General features: G+C 43.4%; 1 protein-coding gene across 1 annotated transcript in view; it reads right to left on the bottom strand.

The window, feature by feature from the left end:
• LOC148521282 (membrane-associated guanylate kinase, WW and PDZ domain-containing protein 3-like) overlaps positions 1 to 16746 on the bottom strand; it is a 199005-nt gene extending 182259 nt beyond the window's left edge. Inside the window, exons 1-3 of the mRNA XM_088475401.1 lie at positions 16666 to 16746; positions 3184 to 3231; positions 1363 to 1525 (exon numbers count right to left, since the gene is read on the bottom strand). Of these exons, the coding sequence (XP_088331527.1) occupies positions 1363 to 1525; positions 3184 to 3231; positions 16666 to 16746 (292 nt within the window). The remainder of the gene's footprint in view (positions 1 to 1362; positions 1526 to 3183; positions 3232 to 16665) is intronic.
• Between the last annotated feature and the right edge of the window lie 5687 nt (positions 16747 to 22433).

Here is a 22433-nt window from a genome sequence, read left to right as displayed (position 1 = left end):
TTTATTAAACATACATACACACACATGTACACATACTCACCTATGTAACCTGTAGCATCGGTCCACTTGTCCGGTAAAGTATCCATAGGGGACCTGTGAAAAAAAACATACTCACCATCTCCTATGCGAGGTTCTGTCCTCTTCGTTCCAAAGTAGGCATCTCCGGACTTGGCAAAAAAAAAAACGAAAACGCGATCCACGAACTTAGTACCGTTCTATAGAACGGTACTTCCCGAATGAGAGCTTAGCGGCGGGGTATCACCATGGAAACCCCGCTGCTAAGCGTTCATTGGCTGAGAGAGGTCATCTCCCGTCTCTCAGCCAATGAACGGCTCCCTCCATTGTAGTCAATGGTGGGAGCCGCAGGGTAAACTTTAATAACCTTGCGGCTCCCACTGTATTTAAGCACACCCAGCACTGGGTCACTAATGCCCGGGGCTGGTTGCTCTTTTTTGGGGGGGGGCACGCCATTTTTTTCTTTTCTAACACAGGTTTTTTTGGTTTTTTTTTACCACAGCAGCACAGACGGGTCTCACGGACCCGTCAGTGCTCTGTGTCAATGACACAGATGCAAGTAGCACGGATCTCCCGGGTCCGTGCGTGCATCTGTGTCATTGAAATACACAGCAGCACAGACGGATCTCACTGACCCATCTGTGCTCTGTGTCACTGTCAATCACACAGATGCATGTAGCACGGATCTCACGAGTCCGTGCTACATGCAAATGAGCACCATAATGCTGATTGGCTGAGAGCCGTGACAGACGGCTCTGTCAGCCAATCAGCACTTTGCCCATTAAAGGCAAAGGCATTTTTTTTTAAATGGCCGCTCGAGGCAAAACCTCGAGATCCGACAGCAGATCTCGAGGTTTTGCCTCGGGAGAGGGATCCGGGGCAGACAGGGAGATCCGAGCTTAGGCTCGGATCGCCCCGGATCCCCGAAGTTCGGGTGGGTTCGGTTCTCAGGGAACCGAACCTGCTCATCCCTAGTAGTGAGGGAAAACTATCTATTTCCCGAAAAGCTGTCATCGCAAAAATTACATCTTTTCGGAATAGATAGTGATGGAGAGGAGGAATAATGAATCCTCCGATAAATTAGGTAGAACTCCATGCCAGTACTAATCCTAATTACCTCCAGAGAATATTTAGGTATGATGAATAGTCCCCACAGTGAGGGAAGAAATAGCCCATGAGGGAAGAGGGCCCTGCTCGTGAGAGCTTACAGTATGGGATATATTTGCATTGTCATGTAAGTGCATTAGTTACTCCTTTATATTGTACTAATACAATTACTTTTCTGGCAGCACATATATCTGACTTTAGATAATACTGTTATCTTACACATATGAATATTTATATTACCTTTTTTTAGACCACTTTGGTCACTAGGTCCATCCTTAGCTACTGTCAGAATCTCCAGAAAGTTATCCTTGTTCCTGGTGGTAGACATCCCAAATCCTTTCTTGCCCTTCCTCACAGTGATCTGCACTGTAGGAGCCAGGTTATACAGTCTGTGTGGTAAGACCTTCAATGGCAGAAAGACCCAGTTATTATTATAATCATCCTTTATTTATATGGAGCCACAAGAGAAGAAATCAGTGACTTACAGTACAATACAATGCAGGACAAGGACATGGCTTATACACATTACTGCATTAGTGATCATAACACTCAGATAAGCTATTCACTAACTTGTTATATACACAACAATTGTATAACTGCTACACAATAATGTATACACATATCAGTCTATAATACATGACAGATATAGTGCTAAATCTGCTGATATAATCCCTCATTCCAGGGGTTCTCAACTCCAGTCCTGAACTAACCACAGCTCATGTTTTCTGGATTTCTTCAATCATGCACCAATGAGTTCATCTATTTTTTTGGGATAGCAATTGTCAAAAATCCTGAAACTGTGACCTGTTTGGGGAACTTGAGGACTGGAGATAAGAGCCGATGCCATAGATAGTTACTGGCCCTTCACTCTTGGGAAATGATTTGGTGGGGGTCCATTGCCCGGTGCACTCATATGATGGAGCAGCCACGGCCCTTAGTGCATTCCACCACCAGCAGAGGCCCCCTGATGGGCATGGCCAGTTACCCCCAAGCACAAAGTCTGGATGATCTCTTGGCAGCCCTGATCAGGACTATTGGGAGGCACTTCCACACCTCTCCCCTCACTCAGCATTTTTCTATCATTTTACTTCCTTACCAGAACATTTTAGTCAGGGGCATAATAAGATAGTAGGGGGGCCCATGTGCAGTTTCTCTCCAAGGGCCCCTCCTCTCTACCCAGCGGCCGGCAGAATACTGAGTGCAGCAGTAGACTCTGGGCACTACTATACTCTAGCGCTGTGCCAAAGTCTACTGCACATGCGCAGATCATTAGGGAAATGGTGTGGCAGCCACTTATCCCAGTGATTTTCCTTCTGCTTATGCATAAAACAGTGGGAAAATGGGATGGTGATTTGTACATAACTGCTGCCGCCAACGTGGGACTACGGAGAGGTGAGTATTGAAGGATGGGGTGCAGGGTGTGTGGTTTAGGACCCAGTGGCCCCTGTGCACTGCACACCCTGCACCCATTATAGATATGCCTCTGCTTTTAGTACTATATTCATACCCCTCATCTATATGGCCAGCCCTACTTACATTCTGTATGCTATGTGGCATGCTGCTGTTATCACATGATGTTCTAATAATCCCTTTTTGAATATTTTGAAAAATGGATAGTAGCCTAATGTATTGGTACATACTGAAATGCATGTAATAAATGACTTTTATGCATACATTGACCATGTCCCCTCCATTTGTACATAACATAACTGCACTTAGCAGGGAAACACTACCCCAGAGATGGGTGTGATACTCCTCTAATATATATAATATCCTGCACAGCAACAAGCCTGTTACTAGGGACAGCTTGGGTATATGTCGGCATGTTCACAATATTGACATGTTTCAAATGTCAGCAGGTGACATGTTGGCAGTGACATCATGTGATACTGCCAGAATGTCCACATTGTCAATGATGATAGTCATGATGTTGATTTTTTAGGATAAAGTTATCCCTAATATGCCTAACTCTAATTCCACATGATTACAATGTTACTGTCAGCATTTTATTGCACTTGGCTTTGTGGTTGCTGACATGCTGACTGGATGAAGGACACTTACCTCCGCAGCCTGCCCTGAGCTTTGTACAGTCTCTTTTTCTGATTTCTTCTAAAACAACAGAAACATTAGGAATTAGGTTCCACCCATTTTTGTGATACAATTGTAATCTATATAATACAATATAAAGCCTTGTCAGCCACCAGACCAGTGCAGTGTCTGTGAGAGTCATCTATCCTATCTGAGCCGCTATCCCTGTGTGTGGTTTATAATACATGTATTTATTTATACAGAAAGCGCAGGTCAGAGTGTCCATCATACACACTGTGGAGGATATGCAGAGCCAATGGTAAGCCATATACCAGCAGGGCCGGTGCAAGGTTTCCGGGTGACTGGGCGACATGTTACCAACCGCCCCTGCTCCCTCCAATTCATAATATGCCACGTGTCAGTCTCCCCAGTTACATAATATGCCACACAGCAGTGTCCCACATTCATATATACTATATAGAATATTGCACGCAGCAGTGTCCCACATTCATATACTATATAGAATATTGCACACAGCAGTGTCCCACATTCATATACTATATAGAGTATTGCACACAGCAGTGTCCCACATTCATATATACTATTATTATTATTATTATTATTATTATTACCAGTTATTTATATAGCGCACACATATTCCGCAGCGCTTTACAGAGAATATTCGGCCATTATCATCCGTCCCTGCCCAGTGGAGCTTACAATCTATATTCCCTACCACATGCGCACACACACACATACACACACATACACACACTAGGGGTAATTTTGTTAGGAGTCAATTAACCTACCAGTATATTTTTGGAGTGTGGGAGGAAACCGGAGTACCCGGAGGAAACCGGAGTACCCGGAGGAAACCCATGCAAGCACAGGGAGAATATACAAACTCCACACAGTTAGGGCCGTAGTGGGTATCGAACCAACGACCTCAGTGCTGTGAGGCAGTAATGCTACCATTACACCATCTGTGCTGCCCAACTATATAGAATATTGCACACAGCAGTGTCCCACATTCATATATACTATATACAATATTGCACACAGCAGTGTCCCACATTCATATATACTATATAGAGTATTGCACAGAGCAGTGTCCCACATTCATATATACTATATAGAATATTGCACACAGCAGTGTCCCACATTCATATATACTATATAGAGTATTGCACACAGCAGTGTCCCACATTCATATATACTATATAGAGTATTGCACACAGCAGTGTCCCACATTCATATATACTATATAGAATATTGCACACAGCAGTGTCCCACATCCATATATACTATATAGAATATTGCACACAGCAGTGTCCCACATTCATATATACTATATAGAGTATTGCACACAGCAGTGTCCCACATTCATATATACTATATAGAGTATTGCACACAGCAGTGTCCCACATTCATATATACTATATAGAGTATTGCACACAGCAGTGTCCCACATTCATATATACTATATAGAATATTACACACACTAGAGCACCAAAATCATAATGTTCCTTATGCTAACATGACATAATGTAACACTGCTGCGATTTCATAATATGCCACACAGCTGTGCCACAAATTCATTATATGCCACTCAGCCACAAATTATGTCATTCATTTTTTTTTGTGGACTCAGTGGCCGCCTCCAGAGACTGGCGCCCTTAGGCGGCTGTCTAATGTTAGTGCTGGCCTTGTATGCCAGCAGCTATGAAACTACACATCCCAGCATACTTTGCCACAGATTTGCTGTTAGGGCATCCTAAACTGTGGCAGGGCATGCTGGGATGTATAGTACCACAGTAGTGCAGCATGTTGCTTACCCCTGGCCTATGCTGTTGGGAACAGCCAAGAAGCAGCTTTATAGTGGCAGAAGTATGTCCATTAGCTCAGGGGACCCCGTGGAGACCAGTCTTTTTTTTCTTGCACAAAGAAAAAAGTCTAATAAATAAACTAGTGAAAGTATTCCGTATCTCCAGCTCTTGTAGGACATTCAGATATATTGTACATAATAAAAATCCATTTTATGTTACTATCAGAGCAGGCAGACAAGTGTGATTATATCACTATACATAAGGAACGTCCTCTTCTGCCCAGCATCCATTATAAACATGTGTCACTGCTTTCTATGCGGAGCTCACCCAGGCTGCACTAACCACTTCTGTGTACATTTAGATGATAAACGAAATGACTGTATAGGAGTGGAGAGGGTTAAACTTCCTAGGCTGGGGGCAGACCAGTGTGGGGAATCATGTGATAATTAGGGCATATGGGTTCTTAGGATTGTAGGTTTTAGCAGGGATATTAGAGTTTGTTGGAGGCGGAGTCAGCCTCTTTTGTTCCTGTCTTTATAGTGTTTATAGTGTTTATAGTGTTAGGCTTGGGCTGTTGATAGCCGTTCTTTCTTTGCCACCATATTTAAATTAATTTAATTAATTTTAGTAATTAATTCATTATCTGTTAATTAAATAAAATAGCTAACAATTCTGCCAAATACAAGTCTCTGTGTCTTTATTTCAATTGAGTATGTTTTATTGTCAATGATTCACGCACTGGTCAATCCTCAGACGATGGGAGGTTTAATGATGGTCTCCAGGGCCATACCTAGTGGTGTGCGAGTGGTACTGTCTCCCAGGGGGCAGCTCCATGGGGCGGTACTGTGGCTGCCCCATGGCATCTGCACTTGGTTTGCGGGGGTGCCTGGAATGGCCATCTGCAGCCAGTAACGCTAATGCAGATGCACCCTGTAGCCTGTAGAGCTGCCTGGAGCAATCTAAGATGCTCCAGATAGTGCTGTAATTCCTAGGGAGAGCAACCCCCCCTCAGTGTGACATCATGACAGCACATGATTGGGGGTGGGGCCAGCACAGGGTGGCACAACGCCCTGCTACAGCAGTAATGGTCTCGCCAAATGCCAAGTAATGGGCATAATGTAAATTTTCTGTATTCTACTGCTGGAATCACAGGCAGGAGTATCATTTATGTATCCAGTAATACAGTAACACAAAGGGAAAGTCATATTTACTTACAATGGAGCAGAAAGAAAAGTGTAAAACACAAATCTCTATTAATTTATATGAAAGACCAATATAATGAAATGCAGCAAGATAGAGTAATTACCTCCAGCTTATCATCATCATTATCACCACTATTACATAACACTGTAGTCACTGATATATTTACAGGGCGACTAATATACAAGTTTCCCCATATTATTATAAGCAACTAATAAATGTATTTACAGCATGAATGATATAACAGTCATTATACTGAGGCCCTTTTCCTTGTTAGGTACAAGCAGTATGGTACAGAATGGCAGGTACTCATCAGTGCCCCATGTTACAGGCATAAGGGTACATGAGGTGGGGTTTTCATAGACTAACAGGGGCTTTCAACATGTGGCCCTGCAGGTGTTGTGGGACTACACATCCCAGCATGCCCTGCCATAGTTTCAGTATTCCCTAATAGCTACACTGTGGCATGACATGCTGGGATGTGTAGTTCCACAACAGCTGGAAGGCTGCATGGTGTACTCCCTGGACTAGAACAACCATGCCAGCTCATATGTAACGACTATGATTTGCGGCAACTGAGAACCAGCAATACTATAAATAATAATAAATGACCTCTTAGCTTAGTCAGATTTGGGCACAGACACCTCCTGACATTTAGGCCTACTAAACTGGGACAAAACGCCGCCACCTATGCCCAAACACGCCCACTTTCAGGTAAGACCCACCCGCTTTTGAGATCCATGAAAAACCCTAATTGTGCAAATAACAAAGTAGCACAAATAACAATAACCGAGCACTTACCTCTCTCCGGAAGCATCGGCGGAATATGCTGAAGCGGAAACAGCTCATGGCTGCTCCCTAATGTGCCGGCCTAACTCCTGTCCTACTACTATACTAATCTAAATACTAAATCCTAAACTAAATAACTGTACTAAAATGCTAACTCCTAACTAAATAACTATACTAAATACTATTCTAAATGCTAAATCGTAAACTAAATAACTATACTATATACTAGTCTAAATGCTAAATCCTAAACAAAACTATAAATAATACTTATAAACAAACCTAATATAACTAAACACTATCTAAGCTTAACACTAAGGAAAATAAAACTATAAAAACTATAACCTATAACTACCAATACACTCTCCAATAAAACACAACCAGCTCCAGCAATCGCTTCTCACTCTAAGAGGCACCAGGAAACCGCATACACTCTAGTGTGCTGCCCTGGCTTACCACTCATTGTGACATCATAAGACCACTGTGATGTCATCGCACAGACATTAGCAGCAGCCATACATGCAGAAAATAAAGTATCAGACTATGGGCCGTATTTAATTTGAGGAAGAGACGGATGATGACATTTTTGCCTGTTTCAATTATCCCCGTATTAAATTTTAAAGACTTTTCGCATAGTTAAAAAATGGGGATAACTTTTCTCCATGTAATACATGGTGGAAAAAAGTGAAGAATTGGGGTTTAGGGGTGCAGCCTTAAAAAAAATAGCCTGCACCCCTGGGAGAGTCCCATAAAAGTATTCTGTGTAAAAAATTTTTAAAAAAGTCCTCAGGATACCCCAAAAAAGGTACTGTAATTGTGGGGTAAAAAAAATAAATTTGGGGGACAAACTTCTAAACTAGCTAAATTGATCCCGGGGGGGTTCCCAAGTATGCGGCAGGTGTTTTCAAGAATGAGGCTGGTAGCGGCAGGTCCATTTTTGAAGAATTAAAAAAAATAACTTTAGGGACTTAAAAATATGCTTACACCCATTTTCTTGTACCCCAAATTTGATGGGCATAGTTATTTTTAGCAAAAAAAAAGCTAAGTGTTATTCTTCACTAGTTCTTCACAGGCACATTTATGCACCTGCCGCGGCTATTAAACAACCCCAATTACCTTCAGCAGGCAACATCGCGGGTACCCATAGTGATCCCCCGTGTCAGGACATCTTTAGGGGAATGCCAGGATGAATTCCCGAAAATTCACAGGACTTTTTGCCACTTACCTTTCCGCTGGGCACACACATGATACTTTATCCCCTGTTAAACCTCCGATGTGGTGCGAAAAGTCCGGCATGCGAAAAGCCCAGACTTTTTGCACCTAATTGAATATGGCCCTAAGTTAGGGGTACGCAGGGGCAGAATAGCAGACCTCCCACCTCCCACAATTCACACATCCAGAAAGGAGCAATTTTTTAACCAAGTGGGTGGAGCTCTGTAGATGGAGGCGGGCTTATTTTGTCCCAATGTCACATGTCTGCATGCTGTAAAGTGGATCAGGCATTGCCAAGCACCATAGTAAATTTTGGGTAGGGGGCTGGCAAAGCTGCCCTAGCCTCCCAGGACACGCACTGAGCTCTTAGACGGCAATGTGTAATTTTTATGTCACTCTTTTCAATCAATGGGCCAGATGTACTAAGCTCTGCAAAATGATTAACTGGAGAGTGATGACGATCAGCCAATCAGCTCCCAATTATCATTTTCAAACACAGCCTGTAACATGACAGTTGGGAGCTGAGTGGCTGGTGGTTATCACTCTGCAGTTTATCACTTTTCTGAGCTTAGTACATCTCCCCCAATACCCCATAAATATAGGTGATCATTACAGGGTATAGTTCCTATACTATTAGCACACACATTACACTCCAACATAGGAATATAAGTTATTAGTAACATATCAGTAACATACACTTCAGATTCCAACCTAGGAATTAGGCATATACTGAATACACAGCCGGACACTCTCTTTATGTCACTATCCTGTACACAATTTACTATGTTTTTTTTAACAATATTAAAATAACACAGAAATATATAAAAAAAAAGGGGGGGTTACATAAGAAAACCAGGGGAAGGACGGGTCAGGGTTGGATGGGGACCACACTCCACATATACAGAATCTATACATTACAGTTATCAGAGCGTAAGAAAAAGGATGCAGTAATAGGCAAAACAGACAGCGCTACAGATATGAATGCCAGAACTAGCATGGAAGAGAGCTTATGTTGATAAAAGCGTGTTCCTAAGCAGTAGGCCCGCAAGTAAGTGGAAGGTGGGGTGGGGCGTATATAGGCCCCCACTTATTAACAAGTTTTATCACCAAAACGAGTGATAAATGTCACTGTGTATGATAAATGGTGCTCCAGCCAATCAGCCCCCAACTGTCACCTGTTAGAAAAATGACAGTTGGGAGCTGATTGGCTGGAGCAACATTTATCATACACAGTGAAATGTATTACTTGTTTTGGTGATAAAGCTCGTTAGTAAATGAGGCCCATATATACACATACAGTGGTCAAAGTGGGAATTTTGAAGTGGGGGTATGGAATATTTCAAAGTGGTTAGTATAAATATGAGCGTGCGTGATGGCGCTTGAACAAAAAAATGGGCGTGGCCACACATCTCCAAGGGGAATGTCAACATGACACGCTAGCCTTTTTTCTCACTCTGGTAGCATCCCTCTCTAAGTCATGACAAATCTTTCAGGCTCATGGTACCTTTAGCTGTATGGTGGTGGTTTTGTAACATGATGACTACTTTCTTTGGTCTCTGTCCACCAGAAGCTGATGTAGGCCCTTTATGTGCAAGCTCTGACCGCAGCAGTGTAAGGACACCTGTGAACTGGGGCGTATCTATAATGGGTGCAGGGTGGGCAGGGAACACGGGCCCCTGGGTCCAGGGGGGATCCACACCGCACACCCTGCTCCCATAATAATACTTACCTCTCCGAAGTCCAACATCGGCATGGGGTCTGGCGCTGTAAAACGACTGGAAAATAGCCGCGGTGGCCATTTTCCCATCATTTGTGCATGCACAGTACAGGGAAAATGGCCGCCGTGGCCATTTTCCCGGTGACCTGTGCATACACTATAGACTCTGGGCACACTCTAGTGCCCAGAGTCTATAACTCTGGCGCTGGCCACGCACAGCTCAGTGCGCTGTCAACCTCCGGGCAGAGAGGAGGGGGCCCATCTCGGAGACTGCAAATGGGCCCCCTCCTCTCTAGAAACGCCCCTGCCTGTGGAGCAGATTACAGCCACATATGCTGCTCTTGTTCCCAAACACACATGACTGGGAGTGCTGGGACTAGAGCAGCATCATGGACGTCTTGCTCCCTGTCGCATCTGCTCCCTCTCACACATACTGCTACTGTACATGTAGCAGTCGGGTGCTGTCACCAGAGCCGTACCCCACAACATGGGAATGCAGCCAGACGGGTGTTCAGCAGCAGAGCTGCACATAACGCACTCCGCCTCCTCGCTTCCATCTCCCGGGCATCAAGAACAGCATCGAGCAGGAGCATCGCTCTGCCCCCTGCCCGACTCCTCCGTACAGCTTCCTGCAGCATGTCCTTTGGCCAATCAGCAGCCTCCCGCTGCCGGCTGCTGATTGGCACCTGCCCCGGCTCCTGACTGACTCCTTCCTTCATGCAGCATCTGCTGTGGTTGGCTACCTCAGGTAGTAACTAATTGTGGGCAGCAAAGAAATAGCCAGCGGCTCTTAGGCAGCAATCGCATCTTAACTGGCTTCGGTAAATGACTTGTAAGCCTGAAAACCGGCTGACAAAGTTTACCCTGACTGACATGCCAGAGCTCAAGCTACACCCCACCCCCAGCAAACTGGAAAAAAAAAATAATAATTGCTTGACTGAAGTGCCGGTATGTCATACCGTTGCATACCAGCACACTTTGAGAACTATATATATATATATACACACATACACACACACATGCACATACATACATACTAATACACACACACGCATACATACATATATATATACACACATACACACACATGCACATACATACATATTAATACACACACACGCAGACATATGTGATACCCTATACTACGGGTTTATTCACAATGTAATCATACAATATAGTATAGCAGTAAAGATGGCAATAGTGAATCCTTTTTTATGTTCATTATACTTTGCAAGAACAAAGAAACACTTGGCAATATTCATATATCAACAATGCATTTCAGTAGACAGTAACACACACATTAAAACTCTTATTTTATTTTTCAGGATCCTGTAGATCACTAGTGAATTCTGGACTTCGAACCTGCAAACTATAAATGGGTAAGTATTCTCTAGTGGCAATTAACAAATGACTAATTTTGCAATTCCCCTAACATCTCTAAATTATATACAAAAACCTCACGTGAGTATGATAAATGGATAAGGTTACATCAAGAATACATTTGCAAACTTGTGTTACTTTTCTATACACCTTTTTAGGAAAACATTTTCCTCACACTACTGCACTTTACATGTCTCATACAATGCTAGTTCAGCGCTGAAATAGTTAATAGGGTGCACCCTTCGTTGCCCGGGATATGAAGAACAGTTCATAAACTGCTCCAGCTACAGTACTTGTCTGTATTTAATGCAACACTGTAATCCTCTGTAAATGATCCTGCTGCGATGGTGTTGGTATTACAGTCACTTCCTTCCCTGCTTAGCAACCTTAGATCATAGAGGAAGTATTACAAGTGCTGGCAGGGAAGTGTTGCCCTAACACTGCTGGTAACTGTTGTACCTCACCTCCAATATGCAGTATCAGGGGGTTACTCTTACTATTATGAATGCAGTCTATAAACCCCACGCTTATCTCTGAAGGGACTGCTGTGCATATGTAATGGTGGACAACTATAGGCCTCCAGTTAATAGGCGCTAATGTCACTGAGTGTCTGTGTGGGAGGGTGCAGCAGCTTCTTACCCCTCCAGTATCAGCTCTCACCCTCCGGCTCCTTTACAAGCTCGTTCTCTCTCTATTTCCGCAGCTCCGCCTGAGGCACTCCCTTAGGGGTCGTCTGACACACCCCTCTTAGTCTTATTGCTCTCAGGAACCTCCCCGGATGACACAGCTTGGTCCCATTGGATGTTCCCCACCTCAGAGACCTCCGCTGCTTGTCCCGGAGTACGGCCGCAGCCCTCAGGTAATCATCAAGGCAGCGCAGCCCCTTCTCCTGTCCAGCTATCTCACCAACTGCCCACACCAACTGCCCACACCAACTGCCCACACCAACTGCCATTTTCCTCTAGTTCAAATCCTTGAGCCTGCTACAGTACTCACTGGTCCCATAACGTCCACCACCACTGAGGGGGCAGTGCAAATCGTCCCTGAACCTTAATGAAACCAGTTAAATCATGGCCTATATTAGACAATGGCAGGAGTCACATTAATATTTTACATTTTCATAGAGGCACATCAGCGTGGGTAGGAAGACAGGGTGTTGGTGGGGTGCCACACATACATATATATATACATAGTCCAAAGAGAAGTTGAAAGCACTTACCAGGGACTACTTCATTTAGAAAGAACTTTTATTACTCACAAAGAAGACATAAGGTACAGTCATAGTGGACGTTTCGGTCACCAAACGTGATCTTTCTCAAGATAGGACCCATCAGTGTATATGCTGCTGTTTTCCTACACCACTAATGCACATACCCCCCTAAAATATTAGTAGCAAATAAGACAAATATACACTACACATGGCACACCACCGGGAGTGACGTCATAACCATAGAAACCTCTAGTAAACTGTAAGCAGGTATCTTATCCTTAAACCTTTACCTTAACTGACCTTCGTGTACACCACAGACGCAGCGGCCTCCTCCCGGGAAGCATTACAGCCAGACACCCGTGTCTCGGTCAGGTTCACCTCCGGTCAGCTCCAGCCGTAAAGCCGGAAGTGCCTGTATCCGAGGCGACCCAAGCCAAGCTAAACTCCCGGCCGCGTCACACCATACACTACGCTAGAGGGCAGGGTCATCCATATCACTGCTTAGCAACAAGCGCTTACCTCCAATAGCCACTGAGCTACAACCCAGATATAGGCAATGCCAGGGTGTTAGTCCTCACTTAGACATGCTAACTTCAGCTTTACTCATTTAGGGACATAGCCTAATAGTCACCTAATTAGTAACCCGCCTTTAACTATAATATACATAGAAATCTATAAACATCCGGTTGTGTAGTGAAAACCAAACCAGAGGTATTAATGTGGAACGCAAGCAGGAAATATGATCAGGGACTAACCCTATATCACAGACCACCCAATAGAATCACCACTAGTTAGCAATATACTTAAAATGGTCAGTGGGACAATAGAGCAGCTATGCAGCATCCACTGCTATCTATAGTTATGTAGCGATCACCTAGCCAACCTGCTACAAAGAGAAAGGGGGTAATAGACAAACAACAATCCCTACATACAAAGACAAAAACATTTACATATTCACAAAAATACAAAAACTATCAGGCATCCTTAGACATCTATCTAGACATTATTGTGTGGAAAAACATTATTTAGAAAACAAAAGTCCAGATATATCTTTCTTCCCACTGATTGGCCATGGGCAGATTAACAATAGTCCATCATACCTTATTGCAAAAAAATATTCAGATGGATTTGTTCATTTAATCCCTTTGGGGCTACTGTGTCTAATTGATGGATCCATCTTGCCTCTCTCTTAAGCAACATAAGACCCCTGTCGCCACCTCTCCTAGGTGGTGGTATCCAATCGATTATCATATATCCAGCAGATACTTGGTAACCCATCTGTAAAAAAAAATGTGTAGCTACCGGTTTATCCGATCCATTATTGGTATAAACCTAACAAATAGATGTACGATGCTGTGTCATGCGCTCCCGAAAAGTCCGTGTTGTCTTATCCACATACATCAGACCACATGGGCACTGTAACAAATAGATGACATGGTCCATTTGACAGGTCAAGCGATATCTCAGACTAATCCTTTTACCACTATGTGGGTGTGGGAAAGACTGTCCTGTGATCAGGGACCTACACGTTGTACATCCTAGGCATTGGAAACAGCCCTTTTTGGCCATCAGACAATTTGCCGCTTGCGTTTCTCTAACCGGCATATTTGTTCTGTATGAAAGATCTTTTACATTTGGACCCCTCCGTATAGTTGGCAAAGGAGGTTTCTGGCCTATATTACCAAAGTTGGGGTCAGTTCCCAATAGGGGCCAGTGTTTTCTTTGTACTGTATATGTGAATATCTTATTTTGTTGGCTCATCTCATGCCCCAGGCATGAGATGAGTTGTATTGTGAGTGCCATCTTGATACTGGACTATATATATATATATATATATATATATATATATGTTCCCACTAGGTATTTTTATTACTGTTTTGTTAATTGTGAGATGCACGCTGCCCATTTTGAAATTGATGAATTGCGCCCCGCATTTTCCGCAGCAGACACACTGTGGGATGAAGCAGAATGGGAAGGTGGAACAAAGGGGCGGGCGCAGCTGCTCAACTCAGGGCTCCCGCTACATGTCTCCAGCAGCCCAATCCACACAAACTGGAGAGGGCCACCTGACCGTACAGCTTTCCCATGTGACTGCGAGACACCAGAGCACAGGAAGTTACCTGAAGGATATGGAGCAGGCTGAATGCTGTGGGCCAGTGTCCGGCTGGACAGTCATTATTAGATGCTACACACACAAGCCGTTGGTCACTTTGTAATTGTCAGCGAGAGGCTTAAGCAGAGGCAAGGGCGGACCGGCGGCTAGACACAGGCGGACGGTAGTGACCATAGCTGGATAACACCTCACCATGAAGAGGCCCCTATTTCCACTGTGACCTTAGCACAGTCTAAGCCTTTTTCTTTTATTAAATATCTGCCCACCATAATAAACAGCCTTAAATTGACCTGATTTTATGCAAACCACACACCCAACATTATTGTCATGCCCATTTTTAAAATTGCATTTGCTGGGCCACTTGCTTGTGTTTCCCCCCCCAGGCTGAAAGTTGCCAGCCAGCCACGGGGTTCAGCGGATGGAGGAGCAGCAAAAATCCATCCATAGCTGTACGACAAGCCATGACATTGGGAGAGGAGGGGGAATGTACCTTAGCCCAGCACAGTGGAGTGTACTTTCTGTCTTGTGCAAGGTGCTCAAACCATTTGAAGTTGCCAAATGTGAAGTGAGTGCTGACACTGCTAGCTTGAGTAAGGTGCTTCTCCTGATTAGGCTTTTGGAAAATCAGCTGGTGAAATTGAAGGAGGAAATTAAACAAAGTGATTCTGCAAAGTATTCTGGACTGATAGATCAAATCTTTTATTCGCTTTGCCAGGATCCATGGGTGGCCAAGATCTTGAAATCTGATCATTATATTTTAGCAACCATGCTTGATCCTAGGTTTAAGTCATATGCTGTTTCTTTCTTTACAACTGACCCAGATCTTAAAAGATCCAAAGCGCTCCTGGTGAGCAAGCTGGCAGCTGAAGTGACACATGGCACTACGATGATGTCTCCTCCTTCAGTTTCTCCAGCAGCAGCCACAAAAAAATTTCTTTCCCAAAAGACCCAGTGATGATGCAGATAAGTCAAGTCAATATTTTGACATCTGGTCGGGTCTAAAAGAATTGCCCAACACCAGTGACACCTCTACCATAACTCCATCTAATACGATTACCATCCAAAGAATGGTGGAGGATTATTTTCAGGACACCGTACAAGTAGACATGTCACAGAGTCCCTTTGAATATTGGAAGAAAAAAAAGGCAATTTGAAGATCATTGTATAAACTGGCTATGCATTACTTAAGCTGCCCACCCTCCATTGTGTACTCGGAGAGAGATTTCAGTACAGCCAGGAACCTTGTGAGAGAACGACATAGGAGGCTACTTCCACAAAATGTAGAAAAAAATTATGTTCATTAAAATGAACTGGAAATTTTATGAGGAAAACCTTTCCCGCCAATCACGTCACAGTACAGATACTTCTGTAATGGTGGATTCCAGCGGGGATGAATTAATATTGTGTGAGGAATTGGATAATGTACACACTGATAAGGGTGAGGATGGCAACGATGGTGACAATTTGCCACTGTAGAGCTGTTGCCTTTAGCCAGTTGGTAGCTCTTTTTGTGGGGGCCCAAACAAACCAAGCACTTCAGCCACAAAGTGGCATTCCCTGTCACTGAAATGCTTGGCTTGTTAAAGTGTGCATGTCCTTCTTAATATCCAACATAAGGGTGGGTTGGAGGGCCCAAGGACAATTCCATCTTGCACTACCTTTCATTTCTGCCACTGCTGTGTGGCATTGCTTCATAGATGTGCTTTAAACTGTGGTGTCAGTGCCACTGCGCCGCTGCTCTGACGCTTGGTAACCAGTCAGCTCAATTGACTGTAAATGACTGGAAATTCTATGGGAAAAAAAAGCCCAATTTATGTGATTTTAGCTATTTTTGAAAAAATTTTGTAAAAACTCCAAATCCAAAGCCAGTCACCACAGATTGACAAATCCAAATCCGGACAATGAATTAGAATCAAATATGGCAAAAATGGTCCGGCGCACATCCCTACTTTTAATAATGCTTACACAATTCTTTTATTAAAACCCAACAAAGAGCCAGACTCTATTAATTCCTATAGACCCATCTCCCTTCTAAATCAAGACTCACTTGCGATGGCCATTAATACCTCACTTCGTAGAGAGAGTCTAAACTTTGGTGGTTTACAATGGGCGGAGACTTATCTGGGGATCCGCCTTTTCCAAGAATATCCATGACTTGTATACGGCAATTTATTTGGAAGAAAAAGAAACCTCGACTCAGTTTACAATTGTTACAGCGCATTAGATTGGAGGTAGGAAATAAGGGCCCGATTCAGACCCGCCCGCTAGGATGCATTCGCACACAGTCAGCCGATGTTTGCATTCTGCGCATGAGTACGCATCACAGTGCCCGTGCATGAACCAGTCCATGCGATCGCGAAGCACTCGCTGCGCATAGCCACCTCGCCAGAATGAGTGACAGGAGAGGCCGTTTGTGGGTGGTGACAGGGGTTGGTTGAAGGAAACGGGGGAGTGGTGGTGCGAACGCAGGCATGCCTGAGCGTCTTGACGCCATTTCAGAGACATGCATAATTAAGACGCAGCGTCATAGTATACGTCACATGGTTGTTTTACATACTGATTCCCTACTGCAGTGATTGCAGTAGGGAATAGTCAACCACAAGTGCTGCGCTCGCTCCCGATGGTACTCAATGTTACCGATGATTTCATACACCTCTTGGAGATGACGTGCATAAGTGTGCGTCTTAAGACAGGCTGGTGGGCGTCTGCATACACAACGCGACCGCACGCCAAGACATAGTGGGCATGCTAATGCCTTGCCGTGCAATTTGCGAATTTGCATACATTCATTGCATGCGAACGCAACTAGCGAGCGGGTCTGAATCGGGCACTAATTCCCAAGTAAGGCACTGTATAATTATACGGCTATTTTCACACACATCAAGGATTGGATTTTATGTTCTAACTTATGTACTAACTATGTGATAGAGAAATCCCTCCTAACAAATATGGACTTAATGTGCTTCTTACATCTAAATAAGTTTGATTTACCTGTGGATGTATTAGACAATCCGTTATTAATGTCTGCATGGTCAGCCTGGCACACTATACATAACAAATGGTACCTAAATACCTCTTACTCCTTATTTGTCCCTCTGTGTGGTAATGCCAGCTTGTTACATGTTTGGCCTCCTCTGATGATACATTCTGGGCCTCCAATGGTCTTAGTACAGTTCATCAGCTTACAGATCTGTCCTCACATCGCCCACTGTCTTTTTCTCAGGCTCAGACTCTTCTCCCCTTTTTGCATTCTCATAACTTATTATTTTTGCAGGCGCAGCGTTATACCTCTAAGGTGGTTACGTTCCTTTCCCCTATAGATTGGATGAATCAACTGGATATGACTCTCCTCTATTGGGTCTAGGGGTGTCATCTCCTTGGTTTATAAAATACTTAGGGTACCATATTACAGTGGTCATTATGACACTGTAATAACACGTTGGCTGAAACATTTTCCTGATTTTAGTGAATCAAAGATTCTATATTGCAAATTGTTTTATTGAATAATATCAAGTCAATACAGACATAAATCAATACAAACAAAAGAAAAACAATTTCCAAATTAATAATCTGGAATGAACTTGCAAAATAAAAGTTCAATCAAATCCGAGAAAAAAAAAACAAGATTCCTGATCATAATAAAAGAAAGAGAACCTCTATAATCGAAAATATAGATATTAAATATTGGGACATTTAACTAGAGACTATAATATTTTGGGGAAAGACGAAACAAATGGGTAAAAAAAAAAAAAAGGGGGGGGAGGGGAAGATACCAAAGCATCCAAAGAGAGAAAAAAGGGAGGAATAGAAGAAAAAAAAAAAAAAGAGAGAAAAGAAAAAGAGTTGCTGCATGATTGGAGTAAAAATGAAAGACAAGGCTGATACAATTTTTAAACGTGTATATCGTTACGTCACATAGGGTCTAGGCAGGAAATAGATATAACTCATACAGGTGTAGGTTGGCTAGAGAGAATGGTTCTATAGGACACAGAGTCCTTAAAGTCCATCCAGCAGGACCAACTATCCCTGAAGGATTCGCAATCGCCATCAGCGGAGGTTATCAAATTGTCCATTTCCATATATAAGTCCAATCTCGTGAACCAATCAGCAACCGTGGGAGGAGAGGAGGAACGCCATCTTACCGGGATAACAGCCTTCGCTGTGTTATTCAAGTGACATAATAAAGACCTCTTGTACCTCGAGAGGGTTCCGGATGACAAATGGAATAACCAGAACAGGGGATCTATAGGAACCGGTTCACCAAGAATTAAAGCTGAAAGGCGAATCACTTCTGACCAAAAGGGCCGAAGAAGTGGGCATTGCCACCAGATATGGAAAGGGTTACCCGGGGGAATCAAAGATTCTAAATGCTCTTTTATACTCCATTCCAGTCTTGTCTGCTACAACATATCAGGAAATGTTTGATAGAGGATATTTTTCTCCCTCTCGTAGCCATTTATATTTTCCCCATCATCCGCTTGTCCAAAATGTAAGAGACCAGATGCTTCCCTTTATCTGTGTTTTTGGGATTGCTCTTTTATAAAAGTATTTTGGCTTCAAGTTATCGGAATTAGTACATATTTTACTGCTGACCCCAGAATGGGCCATTTTTTGGCATTATCACAACAACCTGTACAGTGTCATTGGGTTGTCGCAGGTTACTTCTAATTCTCTCGGCCGTGGCGAGGAAGTGTATATTACAACAATGGATACAATCTTCCCCTCCCGCTATACACATGTGTAAGGAAAAGCTTTTTCAGGTGTTCAGGATGGACTGGGTGCAGATGTACTTACATAAAGAACAACGACTGGAAAAACAATTCTCTATATCGGAATCTTTTATTGATACATTAAACATTTCAATGAAACAACAAATTTATAATTGTTTTCGTTCTACATTATGTGATTTTATCTCATCCTTCATTTCTATTGGGCTAAACTAATGGCCCCAGTTATAGATGGTATTGGGAGGATATTGTGCTGGGACTATTCTCTGATCTTCCATTTCACTGCGTATGTTATTTGGATCCTTAAATTACTGTTCTTGTCCTTCCAAACCATGCGAAGTAAATATTTTGGTAAACATGAGTCATCCTTCTCCTTCTTCTCCTCCTTCTCCTCCTCCTTCTCCTTCTCCATCTCCTCCTTCTCCTTCAGCTCCTTCTCCTTCTCCTTCTCCTCCTCCTCCTCCTCTTTATCATCATCTTTATCATTATCTTCCCAGGCCCTGTGTATTACCACATCACTATAGGGTGATACGCCCACGCTGAGCTCTCTGACTGGGTCACTGACACTCTGATATCCTTCTGATGAAACTAAAGATCTGTCACCGGTATCCTGTTCTGCGCTGTAAAACAGAGACAGTTACTATGTCAGTCGCTTCTAGACAGACAGAAAACTATTCCCTCTGGATTTAGGAGCGTATTGCCTGACAATGACGCCCCGCACACAGGCTGCGCCACACTTTTCTTTCTAAATGTATTTATAAATTATTCTCTTTTCAAAGATGTCCGTTATCACCAAGCTGCCGAATGTTTGTGCAGCCGAATCTATCAGGCGATCACCTGCATTAGCGCTGATTTATGCTGGTTATGATCAGCCTGATGTGGCCGAGTTATCCTATGCATACGGAGGAGTCCTAAATGTACATACACCATAATAATAATAATAATAATACTGTAATACGAGCATTTATAGTATAAACATTATATCTTTTTGTCGTTAAAACCATTATCTGTCAGCTAAATATAAATAGTGCTTATATGACACTTACATTTCCTTGGCCTCCTCTCTTGGTAAAGCAGATGACCGACCCCGATACACCAATATCTTAATCTTTTCTCCGGTACGGATGGTCCTTACCAGACGCATTAACTCCACTGTGGTCCACCCCATGACATTTTCTTTATTAAATTCAATCAGTTCATCTCCTGTAAATGATAACATAACTGAATATAAAATAACGTGAAGGGGTTAGTGACATATAAATATGCATTTGTCATTGTGCCCAAGGTATTAGCTTCAGCTCTTCCTGTTTTTTAATTATTATTTAGGTTTAAAACTTATTTGTAATAATATATTTAAATATATATTTTATATATCTAGGCTGTGTTTTACAACCCCCCCACCATCCCCCTGTGTCTATAGCCCCATTATAAAATAACATCCCACCCCCTATAGTCAATAGACCCCCCCATGGACCATAAATCCTAATAATAATACCCCCCAAACCCCATTAGTAGTAAAAAATATATCTGTTTTCTAAACCAACCCCCCTGTAAAAGCACCATTTTTCTTTGCCCCCTCCTACCCTGTGACAAGTATGTTTTATTTATTATTTTTTACCCCCCATCCAGCATAATATTTCTATATATTATTCCTCCCCCACTGATGCTAGATAGCCCCCCAACCCCCATGGGCATTTACCCCCCTCCCCCATATACAGAGAGCAGCAGAGTGTGTGTCAGGGGGGACCGATTATCAGTCCCCCATGCTGAAGCTGATCCTTGCACTTGCCAAATAGTACTTGGAGGGGAAGTAAGTTCCTCTCCTCGCACTGTGATCCCCGGCACATGCGCCCAGGGGTGCTGTTCGCACGGCATTCTGGGACACGATTTCGGAAGTTATATCGATGGTCAGAGACCGCTTATCACTTCCAGGGGGTCCAAGGAGTCTGAGGAGATCTGTTGTGAGGAGAACGGATCTGCTATGGAAAAGCCGGGGGAAGCAGCATAGCGGCGCGGTCACATGTGATGCGACATTGACAGCTGAAGGAAGCACTGTTGGCTGCGATCACATCACATGCGACACCTCCGGCTAATTGGTTGATGCAGATTTTGTACATTAGCGTGTACACACATGTATTTCTTATACACACCAGGGATCTTTATTCACATGATGTAATTATAGTTAGTTTGGCTGATTGGCCACAGAATTATTCCTCATAGTTCTGAATTATACTGATGTTTTTTTTGTGGCCCTTTATCTAATTTTATTGTCCTTTTATTTCCCGTCTTTATGTGTCTCTTATATCAGTACTATAAATGTAGCCATTACACTGCGGCACTATGATCTGTATAAGTGTCACTACGCCCCCTATACATAGGCTGTGTGTGTTCTCCTGAGGACGGTAACATTGGCTGATAACACGTGCAGCAGCTGGGATTACTATTACTTCCTTGGTTATAGGTTACTACTGCCATCTGCTGGAGAACCTGATTATGTACTATGGGGCTGATTCTCAGACAGACGCACCTGCGGCCCTTTCCCACACGGCCGTGGCAGCCTCCTTACTCCCTTATGCTAATGCAGGTATCCAGCTGTCTATGCGAGTATCCGCCCCTGTATGGCGAGTAGCTGCTAGTCCGTGCTACATGCAAATGAGCACCATAATGCTGATTGGCTGAGAGCCGTGACAGACGGCTCTGTCAGCCAATCAGCACTTTGTCCATTAAAGGCAAAGGCATTTTTTTTTTTAAATGGCCGCTCGAGGCAAAACCTCGAGATCCGACAGCAGATCTCGAGGTTTTGCCTCGGGAGAGGGATCCGGGGCAGACAGGGAGATCCGAGCTTGGGCTCGGATCGCCCCGGATCCCCAAAGTTCGGGTCGGTTTGGTTCTCAGGGAACCGAACCCGCTCATCCCTAGTAGTGAGGGAAAACTATCTATTTCCCGAAAAGCTGTCATCGCAAAAATTACATCTTTTCGGAATAGATAGTGATGGAGAGGAGGAATAATGAATCCTCCGGTAAATTAGGTAGAACTCCATGCCAGTACTAATCCTAATTACCTCCAGAGAATATTTAGGTATGATGAATAGTCCCCACAGTGAGGGAAGAAA

Source organism: Taudactylus pleione, unplaced genomic scaffold (assembly GCF_031769625.1).
Source record: "Taudactylus pleione unplaced genomic scaffold, aTauple2 ptg000171l, whole genome shotgun sequence".
Lineage (NCBI taxonomy): Eukaryota > Metazoa > Chordata > Amphibia > Anura > Myobatrachidae > Taudactylus > Taudactylus pleione.
The sequence above is the reverse complement of the archived record's forward strand: the minus strand, read 5'-3'. Positions and strand labels throughout refer to the sequence as shown.